We start from the raw sequence: 12,972 nt of genomic DNA, 5'->3' as shown, positions 1-12,972 counted from the left end.
CGTCTGATACAGTAAAATAGTACTTACTGTGACCCCAGTGGTCATCTGATACAGTAAAATAGTACTTACTGCGACCCCAGTGGTCGTCTGATACAGTAAAAATAGTACTTACTGTGACCCCAGTGGTATAGTACTTACAGTGACCCCAATGGTAGTCTGATACAGTAAAATAGTACTTACTGTAACCCCAGTGGTATAGTACTTACAGTGACCCCAGTGGTCGTCTGATACAGTAAAATAGTACTTACTGTGACCCCAGTGGTCATCTGATACAGTAAAATAGTACTTACTGTGACCCCAGTGGTCGTCTGATACAGTAAAATGGTACTTACTGTGACCTCAGTGGTCGTCTGATACAGTAAAATGGTACTTACTGTGACCTCAGTGGTCGTCTGATACAGTAAAATGGTACTTACTGTGACCCCAGTGGACATCTGATACAGTAAAACAGTACCTACTGTGACCCCAGTGGTCTTCTGAAACATTAAAACAGTACTTACTGTGACCCCAGTGGTCATCTGATACAGTAAAACAGTACTTACTGTGACCTCAGTGGTCATCTGATACAGTAAAATAGTACTTACTGTGACCCCAGTGATCGTCTGATACTGTAAAATAGTACTTACTGTGACCCCAGTGGTCATCTGATACAGTAAAACAGTACTTACTGTGACCCCAGTGGTCATCTGATACAGTAAAATAGTACTTACTGTGACCCCAGTGGTCATCTGATACAGTAAAATAGTACTTACTGTGACCCCAGTGGTCATCTGATACAGTAAAATAGTACTTACTGTGACCCCAGTGATCATCTGATACAGTAAAATAGTACTTACTGTGACCCCAGTGGTCATCTGATACAGTAAAATAGTACTTACTGTGACCCCAGTGTACTTACTGTGACCCCAGTGGTTATCTTATGCTCAGGGTCAGTATATCCTAAAGCTAAGGCAAGAATTACAAACACAAGTAAATCTGAATTAACTGTTAAGGGTGACACTATTTATAGATATATATATATGTATATAGGTAACAGTAATTGTTTATTATGAGTGACACTAGTAACAATAATTCATTATCACACAAATAATGGAAAAGGGAAAAATATATTCCAAGTATAAATATTTCTTAAAGAAACCTTAAAATTTGAACAGGAAACATAATGATGATGGAGACAGACAGAAATATCTGCCAATCTGTCTCCTTTGATTAACAGTATAAGGTGTAAGGATACTGAAGAGGATGATGTTCATGCCGTCCACGCTGTACTTGTAGTAGTAGAGATACACAGACTGGTGAGTATACATCAGAATTTCACTTTCCTGGTGGTCCTCCCTCTGTTATCAATGTCAAGGTCATCCTTATACATATACATCACAATCATCATCTATGTTCAGTTCATTCTACAAGTTTGGTTAAATTTGGTGAAATCTAATGAGTATGAAAATTGGTGTCATCAGATCTGACTATCTGCTAGAAATGATAGATGGTTTTATACATACCACATAACTGTAGTCTTCTACCTTTAGCTTCTGGGGAGGCAGGAACATTATCTGTGTGATGGCTTTAAAGTTCAGCTGAAAGCACAGGTCACAGTTTTACAATAAAACAAATACACTCATTTTGTGATTGGAATTTTAAGTTAAAGAAATAGTTGTCTATATTTTTCTACTTGACTTCAGTTCATCAAAACATTTAGTATTACAAACTGTTATTCAAGCATTCAAAACTTTGAGACAACAACCTAAATAAAACCCTAACAACCTAAATAAAACCCTTCCTAACAACCTAAATAAAACCCTTCCTAACAACCTAAATAAAACCCTTCCTAACAACCTAAATAAAACCCTTCCTAACAACCTAAATAAAACCCTTCCTAACAACCTAAATAATACCCTAACAACCTAAATAATACCCTTCCTAACAACCTAATTAAATCCCTAACAACCTAAATAAAACCCTTCCTAACAACCTAAATAATACCCTAACAACCTAAATAAAACCCTTCCTAACAACCTAAATAAAACCCTTCCTAACAACCTAAATAAAACCCTTCCTAACAACCTAAATAAAACCCTTCCTAACAACCCAAATAAAACCCTTACAACCTAAATAAAACCCTAACAACCTAAATAAAACCCTTCCTAACAACCTAAATAAAACCCTTCCTAACAACCTAAATAAAACCCTTCCTAACAACCTAAATAAAACCCTAACAACCTAAATAAAACCCTAACAACCTAAATAAAACCCTAACAACCTAAATAAAACCCTTCCTAACAACCTAAATAAAACCCTAACAACCTAAATAAAACCCTTCCTAACAACCTAAATAAAACCCTGACAACCTAAATAAAAATCCTAACAACCTAAATAAAACCCTTCCTAACAACCTAAATAAAACCCTTCCTAACAACCTAAATAAAACCCTAACAACCTAAATAAAACCCTAAATAAAACCCTAACAACCTAAATAAAACCCTTCCTAACAACCTAAATAAAACCCTAACAACCTAAATAAAACCCTTACTAACAACCTAAATAAAACCCTAACAACCTAAATAAAACCCTTCCTAACAACCTAAATAAAACCCTAACAACCTAAATAAAACCCTAACAACCTAAATAAAACCCTAACAACCTAAATAAAACCTTCCCTAACAACCTAAATAAAATCCTTCCTAACAACCTAAATAAAACCCTTCCTAACAACCTAAATAAAACCCTTCCTAACAACCTAAATAAAACCCTTCCTAACAACCTAAATAAAACCCTTCCTAACAACCTAAATAAAACCCTAACAACCTAAATAAAACCCTTCCTAACAACCTAAATAAAACCCTTCCTAACAACCTAAATAAAACCCTAACAACCTAAATAAAACCCTTCCTAACAACCTAAATAAAACCCTAACAACCTAAATAAAACCCTTCCTAACAACCTAAATAAAACCCTTCCTAACAACCTAAATAAAACCCTTCCTAACAACCTAAATAAAACCCTTCCTAACAACCTAAATAAAACCCTAACAACCTAAATAAAACCCTAACAACCTAAATAAAACCCTTCCTAACAACCTAAATAAAACCCTTCCTAACAACCTAAATAAAACCCTTCCTAACAACCTAAATAAAACCCTAACAACCTAAATAAAACCCTTCCTAACAACCTAAATAAAACCCTTCCTAACAACCTAAATAAAACCCTTCCTAACAACCTAAATAAAACCCTAACAACCTAAATAAAACCCTAACAACCTAAATAAAACCCTAACAAACTAAATAAAACCCTTCCTAACAACCTAAATAAAACCCTTCCGAACAACCTAAATAAAACCCTTCCTAACAACCTCAATAAAACCCTCCCTAACAACCTAAATAAAACCCTAACAACCTAAATAAAACCCTACCTAACAACCTAAATAAAACCCTAACAAACTAAATAAAAAAACCTAACAACCTAAATAAAACTTCCTAACTAACCTAAATAAAACCCTAACAACCTAAATAAAACCCTAACAACCTAAATAAAACCCTTCCTAACAACCTAAATAATACCCTTCCTAACAACCTAAATAAAACCCTTCCTAACAACCTAACAAACCTAAATAAAACCCTTCCTAACAACCTAAATAAAACCCTTCCTAACAACCTAAATAAAACCCTTCCTAACAACCTAAATAAAACCCTTCCTAACAACCTAAATAAAACCCTAACAACCTAAATAAAACCCTTCCTAACAACCTAAATAAAACCCTAACAACCTAAATAAAACCCTTCCTAACAACCTAAATAAAACCCTAACAACCTAAATAAAACCCTAACAACCTAAATAAAACCCTAACAACCTAAATAAAACCCTTCCTAACAACCTAAATAAAACCCTTCCTAACAACCTAAATAAAACCCTAACAACCTAAATAAAACCCTTCCTAACAACCTAAATAAAACCCTTCCTAACAACCTAAATAAAACCCTAACAACCTAAATAAAACCCTTCCTAACAACCTAAATAAAACCCTTCCTAACAACCTAAATAAAACCCTTCCTAACAACCTAAATAAAACCCTTCCTAACAACCTAAATAAAACCCTTCCTAACAACCTAAATAAAATCCTTCCTAACAACCTAAATAATACCCTTCCTAACAACCTAAATAAAACCCTTCCTAACAACCTAAATAAAACCCTTCCTAACAACCTAAATAAAACCCTTCCTAACAACCTAAATAAAACCTTTAACACACGAAATAAAAACCTAACAACCTAAATAAAACCCTTCCTAACAACCTAAATAAAACCCTAACAACCTAAATAAAACCCTAACAACCTAAATAAAACCCTTCCTAACAACCTAAATAAAACCCTTCCTAACAACCTAAATAAAACCCTTCCTAACAACCTAAATAAAACCCTAACAACCTAAATAAAACCCTAACAACCTAAATAAAACCCTTCCTAACAACCTAAATAAAACCCTTCCTAACAACCTAAATAAAACCCTTCCTAACAACCTAAATAAAACCCTTCATAACAACCTAAATAAAACCCTTCCTAACAACCTAAATAAAACCCTTCCTAACAACCTAAATAAAACCCTTCCTAACAACCTAAATAAAACCCTTCCTAACAACCTAAATAAAACCCTTCCTAACAACCTAAATAAAACCCTAACAACCTAAATAAAACCCTTCCTAACAACCTAAATAAAACCCTTCCTAACAACCTAAATAAAACCCTAACCTAACCCTTCCTAAATAAAACCCTTCCTAACAACCTAAATAAAACCCTTCCTAACAACCTAAATAAAACCCTTCCTAACAACCTAAATAATACCCTTCCTAACAACCTAAATAAAACCCTAACAACCTAAATAAAACCCTTCCTAACAACCTAAATAAAACCCTTCCTAACAACCTAAATAAAACCCTTCCTAACAACCTAAATAAAACCCTAACAACCTAAATAAAACCCTAACAACCTAAATAAAACCCTTCCTAACAACCTAAATAAAACCCTAACAACCTAAATAAAACCCTTCCTAACAACCTAAATAAAACCCTTCCTAACAACCTAAATAAAACCCTTCCTAACAACCTAAATAAAACCCTTCCTAACAACCTAAATAATACCCTAACAACCTAAATAAAATCCTTCCTAACAACCTAAATAAAACCCTTCCTAACAACCTAAATAAAACCCTTCCGAACAACCTAAATAAAACCCTAACACCCTAAATAAAACCCTTCCTAACAACCTAAATAAAACCCTTCCTAACAACCTAAATAAAACCCTTCCTAACAACCTAAATAAAACCCTTCCTAACAACCTAAATAAAACCCTTCCTAACAACCTAAATAAAACCCTAACAACCTAAATAAAACCCTTCCTAACAACCTAAATAAAACCCTAACAACCTAAATAAAACCCTTCCTAACAACCTAAATAAAACCCTTCCTAACAACCTAAAACCTAAAAAAACCCTTCCTAACAACCTAAATAAAACCCTAAATAAAACCTAACAACCTAAATAAAACCCTAACAACCTAAATAAAACCCTAACAACCTAAATAAAACTCTTCCTAACAACCTAAATAAAACCCTTCCTAACAACCTAAATAAAACCCTTAAAACCCGAACAACCTAAATAAAACCCTAACAACCTAAATAAAACCCTTCCTAACAACCTAAATAAATAAAACCCTTCCTAACAACCTAAATAATACCCTTCCTAACAACCTAAATAAAATCCTTCCTAACAACCTAAATAAAACCCTTCCTAACAACCTAAATAAAACCCTTCCTAACAACCTAAATAAAACCCTTCCTAACAACCTAAATAAAACCCTTCCTAACAACCTAAATAAAACCCTTCCTAACAACCTAAATAAAACCCTTCCTAACAACCTAAATAAAACCCTTCCTAACAACCTAAATAAAACCCTTCCTAACAACCTAAATAAAACCCTAACAACCTAAATAAAACCCTAACAACCTAAATAAAACCCTAACAACCTAAATAAAACCCTAACAACCTAAATAAAACCCTAACAACCTAAATAAAACCCTTCCTAACAACCTAAATAAAACCCTAACCCTTCCTAACAACCTAAATAAAACCCTAAAACCTAAAAAAACCCTTCCTAACAACCTAAATAAAACCCTAACAACCTAAATAAAACCCTTCCTAACAACCTAAATAAAACCCTTCCTAACAACCTAAATAAAACCCTTCCTAACAACCTAAATAAAACCCTTCCTAACAACCTAAATAAAACCCTTCCTAACAACCTAAATAAAACCCTTCCTAACAACCTAAATAAAACCCTAACAACCTAAATAAAACCCTTCCTAACAACCTAAATAAAACCCTAACAACCTAAATAAAACCCTTCCTAACAACCTAAATAAAACCCTAAAAACTAAATAAAACCCTAACTAACTAAATAAAACCCTAACAACCTAAATAAAACCCTTCCTAACAACCTAAATAAAACCCTTCCTAACAACCTAAATAAAACCCTAACAACCTAAATAAAACCCTTCCTAACAACCTAAATAAAACCCTAACAACCTAAATAAAAACCTAACAACCTAAATAAAACCTAACAACCTAAATAAAAACCTAACAACCTAAATAAAACCCTTCCTAAACCTAAATAAAACCCTTCCTAACAACCTAAATAAAACCCTAACAAACTTAATAAAACCCTTCCTAACAACCTAAATAAACCCTAACCCTTTTGTAACAACCTAAATAAAACCCTAAATAAAACCCTAACAACCTAAATAAAACCCTAACAACCTAAATAAAACCCTAACAACCTAAATAAAACCCTTCCTAACAACCTAAATAAAACCCTAACAACCTAAATAAAACCCTAACAACCTAAATAAAACCCTTCCTAACAACCTAAATAAAACCCTAACAACCTAAATAAAACCCTTCCTAACAACGTAAATAAAACCCTTTTTTCCTTGAACAACCTAAATAAAACCTAAATCCTAACAACCTAAATAAAACCCTAACAACCTAAATAAAACCCTAACAACAACAACCTAAATAAAACCCTTCCTAACAACCTAATAAAACTTCCTGCAACCTAAATAAAACCTAAATAAGTTCCTAGAACCTAAAAAATCATGCACAATTCTAACAATTTGTATACATCTATTAAAAGACACATCAGTCTATCGAAATGCTACAAAAGTCGTATATTTTGTTTCTAGTTAAGTCTCGCCAACATGAAATCACTCTCTTTACAATGCATGAAGTAAACCCCACTTTTTTCCTTGAAATAATACAATAAAAAATAAGAGATCCCAGAAGCTTTTGGGTTCCCATCATAATATGCTGAAACTATTGATGCTGACCAGGTGAGAGACTACTATGACCAGGTGAGAGACTGCTGATGCTGACCAGGTGATAGACTGCTGATGCTGACCAGGTGAGAGACTGCTGATGCTGACCAGGTGAGAGACTGCTATGACCAGGTGAGAGACGGCTATGACCAGGTGATAGACTGCTGATGCTGACCAGGGGAGAGACTACTGATGCTGACCAGGTGATAGACTGCTGATGCTGACCAGGGGAGAGACTACTATGACCAGGTGAGAGACTACTGATTCTGACCAGGTGAGAAAATATGTATACTTACCAGATGAACAAACTTTCCGAATGGCCACAGGAAGTATCTAGCTAGCATCCAGCAGTAGACCCCTGATAAAATAAAATTCAGTGGTATAAGATGCCAGATCAAATGTTACAGTATATGTGAGTAGGAAACAAAGCAACATTTAGTACAGGGTCTGGATATATCATTATCATCATTGACTTTAATACATAAATACCTTGTCTATGTATTACTTCTAACAATATCTTCATCAAACAATAAATAAAAGGAAACATGACAAATTTTTCAGTTTTTCTTTTACTGAATCAGGTAAATACCTACCATAGTTCCAGCCCACGACAGAGAGAAACATAAGACAGCCTACTATTAGGTACAACAAAGCTAGCCACCATCCAAACAGCAACACATACAGCAAGTTAGATGGACGCAATGTTGAAACTGTAACAAAAGTTTTATCTCAAATAATGCATAATTTTTGTTTTTAAACTATGTTTTATTCAATGCCAAGCTGATATAAGTGTGACTTGTTTATGATAAGAAATTTAACTTAACCAAGAACAAAAACTTCATAGTTGTTTTTGTGTAGTGACGACTTAGATATGAAGGTCAAAGTACCTTCGTGTAAGGCCAAACAGAAAATCTAAGTTTCCTACAATGTGTCGAGAAAATTTAGGATTGGTAGGTAGAAAAAAACATGTACTTTTTACATGGTTTGTATAGAAGAGAGATCTTAACAATAAAAGTGATAGACACAAAGTTTTAAAGTACCCCGTAGGTAGGTCATTGGAAACAGAAAATAGTGTTTGTCTGGTCTAAAATGAGGTATCTAACTTATTTTGAAATCATGTACACTTTCGAAAAAAAGTCATTTGAAAGCAAACAGAAAGTAAGTTGAAAGCCTGAAGTGGGAAAATTCTGTTATGATTTTCTCATTTTAGCAATTTGTACATCATTGAAACAGCTTGGTCAAGGCTTGTTACAAACCTACTGCAAAGCAGACACAATTTCAGAATAAGCACAATAACACTTTAAATAAAGGACAAATCATTATTTAACTGAAATGAAAATAACTGCCAGAGTGTCCAAAGAAATTTTGAAGCATCAGGTTTGACAGATTATATAATCATCCAAGTGTTTGGGTCACACACTCTTAATCATCTGAAAATGTTTGACTACAATGACTACAAAATTTATTTAAATCTAGCAGTAAGAGTGTTTTCCATGTGTTATACGGAACATATATGTATAATAATGCTTTATTTAATCAGAATGTGGTTTTTGATTACATGCTTTTTTTACCATTTACTGGTTGGATCTTGTCAAAATCCTCGTACAGATTCTGTACGACCTCTGATCGTGAACTTAACGGTCTATCTGTCACATGTCCTTTCCATTTCTTAAATCCAAACTGTAACAAATATCAAATAATTATGACAAGTTTTATGATAAAAATGTCTAGAATTAAAGATTTTCTACTTCAATAAATCATCACTCAGTTAAAACACCCTTTTCATCATACGATTATAAAGTAGATATACATATGTAACATGCTTGTGTATTATACATGTAAGTATTAACAGAATCTTTCATCCCCTTGGAGGTGAAATAGGTTGATCTCAATCCAAGAGGACAGATGATTAAATTAGCAAACACAAGTTTGCCAAGTGTTAACAATATAAACATCTTTTCCCAAGGACTGAGATCACGCTATTTTACTAACAAGGGGGTGACTGATTATTTTTCCTGCTTTATTAGATACTCCTATGTAAATGTATTGTCCTATTGCTTCTTGTCATTGACGTGACTGAATTGTAGATATGACATCAGAGAATTGTTACTATGACATCATATCAATGTCTTCGTAGGGAAATCTTCTGGTTTTGTATTTATATAGACAATGCTTAAGTTTTATGATTTGTCAATTTGGCTCCTGTAATCAAGAAGATGAGAACTATAAATTGTTTATTACAATCATGCCTTTTTTCTATCTCACTTGCGTTGATTAAGTATTTCAACTGAAACACTACTCTTAGTTGATAACAGGCTTACAGGTGATGAAAAGATGTTGATTTTTTCAAATATTCAAAATCTCATCATCAAGAGATTTTAATGATTGCTTTTTGGTCCAATACATAGTTGTTACAGACCACATATATATATATATATATTTAAGCCATGACTTCAACAATTTTTCTCCCTTAGTCCTTCATTATCATCAGGGATAAATTTAGACAAAATACTTTCTGTAGTATAACTCAAGTGATATGTTTTCCAATCATATATATATGTCTAACCTCATCCTTGTCATATCTTATTCATGAATGTCATATAGTTTTACCCTGTCCCTGTTTTGAATTGTGACCAAAAGGGCTGTCTGAAATTCTTCTATTTCTCAAAAAATAACCCCAAATATTTTCCTTCTTCCTCAATGCGTAGTATTTCCCATATTCTAGATTAATCCATGCTTATTATGATGAAATATAGATTGTTCCCTAGAACTCACCAAGTAGTTATTACTAATCTTATGAGCCTCCACATCACTATCAATTCTCTGTATAAGGGAGTCCTCTAGTAAGTCTACAAAACTGCTGGAGGATTTCCGCTTTGGATCATCAATCAGTTCAGTGGTGTTAACGACATGGTTTTCAAGTCTACCTCGATTACGTAAAATCTGAAGGTCATTATCAGAAGAATTCTGTTCCTGTATCGGCTGAGACTGTGGAGTTGATTCTTTAGTAGAGCCATGATGTCCAGACAAGATGGTGGTGTCCATCTCCATTAGAAGATTTTTATATCATCACAATATTCTGCAAATTCAATCAGAACATATCACACTCAGACTGGTAACTTGTAAGAGTAACTCTGACTGGTAACTTGTAAGGGTATCTCAGACTGTCTCAGACTGGTAAGTTGTAAAGGTAACTCAGACTGGTAACTTGTAAGAGTTACTTCCCTTGGACCACTAATCATCATGTCCCTAATTCAACATTTATGACAAATACAACTTTCTGGAGTTAATTTCCTTAAGTTTGTTTTTGAATACACAACCTTGTTAAACCTCCTTGAAATGACTTAACCACATTTATAGGGCACAGACCAGCCACTGACCTGGCTCAGGACAAAGGCAGATAGGCTGCGGTCAAGCTAAGCAAAATAAGAGTTTTGGTCTTGATGGCTTCTTGTGATACATCATATTTTGATAAAATTATGAAATAAATCTCAAAACATTCAAAAAAAAGAAAAAAACATAAGGATTAACAACACAAAAGTGGTTTCATGATATCAGATGTCTGCAGGTTCACATCACTACTTACTTTGATTTAGATAATACTTGTAGTGTGAAATCTTTCATTTTTTTTATCCACAACTTGGCAAAAAAAAAAAAAACAGAACAGACTGTATGTGATACACACAAATGTACAGATACAGGATTTTGGTGAAGGGGCCTGGTGAGTGGGGTAAGGTGGTGAGGTAGTCATGTAATATATGCGTTTCGGAATTTCACATTATGATCTTTAAGTAACGTTTATAAATCAATACCTGCCAAATTCCTCACATATCTAAAGAACCTCAGGAAATTTTCATGGCCTATATTTCAAATATACCTACACTGTATGTAAGAAGAAATATCATAAAATGAATCTTTGTAGGTATGTATCATAAAACTATGAGGTGAAAGTCATATCATGGAATAAGGGACCCGGAATTTGTCAATAAACTTAAAAAAATTAAAATTTAACAACAAAAATCTCAATCAGGGCTCTCGATCTGCCAGATTTGGGGCCGAACATTCCCAATGCAAAATAGTATCTTTTTTCCCAATTTAGACCCCAAGTTTTCCCAATTCTAAGGAAACCGCTGCTATTTTTCCCCATTCTAAGGGCCACAGGCCCCAGTCCCAAAATGGGGTGTGAGAGCCCTGTCAATATATGTCATTTTACTGAGTATTGACCTAACAACTGCTCCATTCCAACACCCACCTAACACTAAATATCTAACAATGTTATGAACACATCGGGATAGAGCCATATACATGTAACCTGTTTTCGGGGTCCTGGTGAACCAGTGGACAGCCCAAGAATTAATTTTGTTTCATAGTTTCCATAAAAATATCAACAATATATGATAAAAGAATGGAATAAAAAATAAACTATATATACCGGTATAAAAGAGAAAAAAAAAATCTATTCATGACCCTATTGAGAATCGAACTCCTAAATTTAGTCCAGCAAAAATCAAACAAACAAAATGTACGATGACACCAGCCAAATGACATGTTATCAAAAGAATCACGCTGACATTAGCATCATGTTACAGACTATATATATGACTGTCAGAACACAAATAGTCCTCTCTGAATCCGTTGTATGATGTAGCTATATTGTACATGTACGAATACTGCAGTGTTCAACACCTGTTTAGCACCAGTTCAGGTGTTAGGCCTCGACCGATGTGTTCAAAATGTAAGATTTGTTTAAGTTTTCGGTGCTGACAAGCACGAAGATTCAATGAAATCTCTATAAACATGTATACGTTACCTGTGTGTGGTAAGACTTCCTCTAATCATTCCTTAAATCTGATATGTCTCTTGGAACAATCGTTATAGATCGTCACCCTATCACATTAAAGATACAATACCGTACTCACGTGAAGGTAAGGGAGATCACTCCAATAGCTAAAGAAAAGGAAAAGAATAAACAAATAGATAAACTTAATCAACGGTATTAATTTTCTATCTGCATATCAAGCTGTGAAATACTTTATAGAGTAAATGTAAACGGTTATGCTGGAAACATGAAACACGGGAATTTGTTGCAATATTATTTTGAATGACATCTGCTTGGAAAATAGTACGAAAAAAATATGTTCCTTTCTGAAAAAGGGCCAATGGGTAGGGATTTAACAAAATCATTGTTATTCTGTTTGCTTGCTTTTTTAAATTGACTTCTGAAGATCGCATAGTGAGTTGGGAATGTTGTGATTTATGCCCATGTGACAGGTTGAAATAATCTACGTGTATAAGATGTTTAGAATTCACAATCTGTCTGAACATCTATACACGTATCCGCCGTTTGTTTTTTTCACTTGTTTACAGGTTATCATTGTGCAGCAGATTCAGTTACTGTCACAAGTTATTAAGCAGACCATTAAATCACTCGAAAAAGATGTGTTTCAAGACATTAAAGTTAAAAAAAATCTACGGGCTCATTTTCACCTTTAAATCCAGTCCGACCAAAAATCAGATGTGAAGTTAAGTTCATTACATATGTCGTTTCAAAAGTGAATTTTAAAAAATACAGATAAGTGTGTTATCACGATACACGGTTTAAACCAATTTCT

General features: G+C 33.8%; 1 protein-coding gene across 1 annotated transcript in view; it reads right to left on the bottom strand.

The window, feature by feature from the left end:
• The window catches only part of LOC132553120 (uncharacterized), a 30,706-nt gene extending 20,287 nt beyond the window's left edge, over nucleotides 1-10,419 (bottom strand). The window contains exons 1-7 of the mRNA XM_060217332.1: nucleotides 10,136-10,419; nucleotides 8,932-9,040; nucleotides 7,954-8,070; nucleotides 7,657-7,718; nucleotides 1,506-1,577; nucleotides 1,235-1,337; nucleotides 899-975 (exon numbers count right to left, since the gene is read on the bottom strand). Of these exons, the coding sequence (XP_060073315.1) occupies nucleotides 899-975; nucleotides 1,235-1,337; nucleotides 1,506-1,577; nucleotides 7,657-7,718; nucleotides 7,954-8,070; nucleotides 8,932-9,040; nucleotides 10,136-10,411 (816 nt within the window). The 5' untranslated portion in view covers nucleotides 10,412-10,419. The remainder of the gene's footprint in view (nucleotides 1-898; nucleotides 976-1,234; nucleotides 1,338-1,505; nucleotides 1,578-7,656; nucleotides 7,719-7,953; nucleotides 8,071-8,931; nucleotides 9,041-10,135) is intronic.
• Nucleotides 10,420-12,972: the final 2,553 nt, after the last annotated feature.

Source organism: Ylistrum balloti, unplaced genomic scaffold (assembly GCF_031769215.1).
Source record: "Ylistrum balloti isolate Yb309-2 unplaced genomic scaffold, AGI_CSIRO_Ybal_v1 Utg370298, whole genome shotgun sequence".
Lineage (NCBI taxonomy): Eukaryota > Metazoa > Mollusca > Bivalvia > Pectinida > Pectinidae > Ylistrum > Ylistrum balloti.
This window is presented reverse-complemented; position numbering and strand designations above follow the sequence as displayed.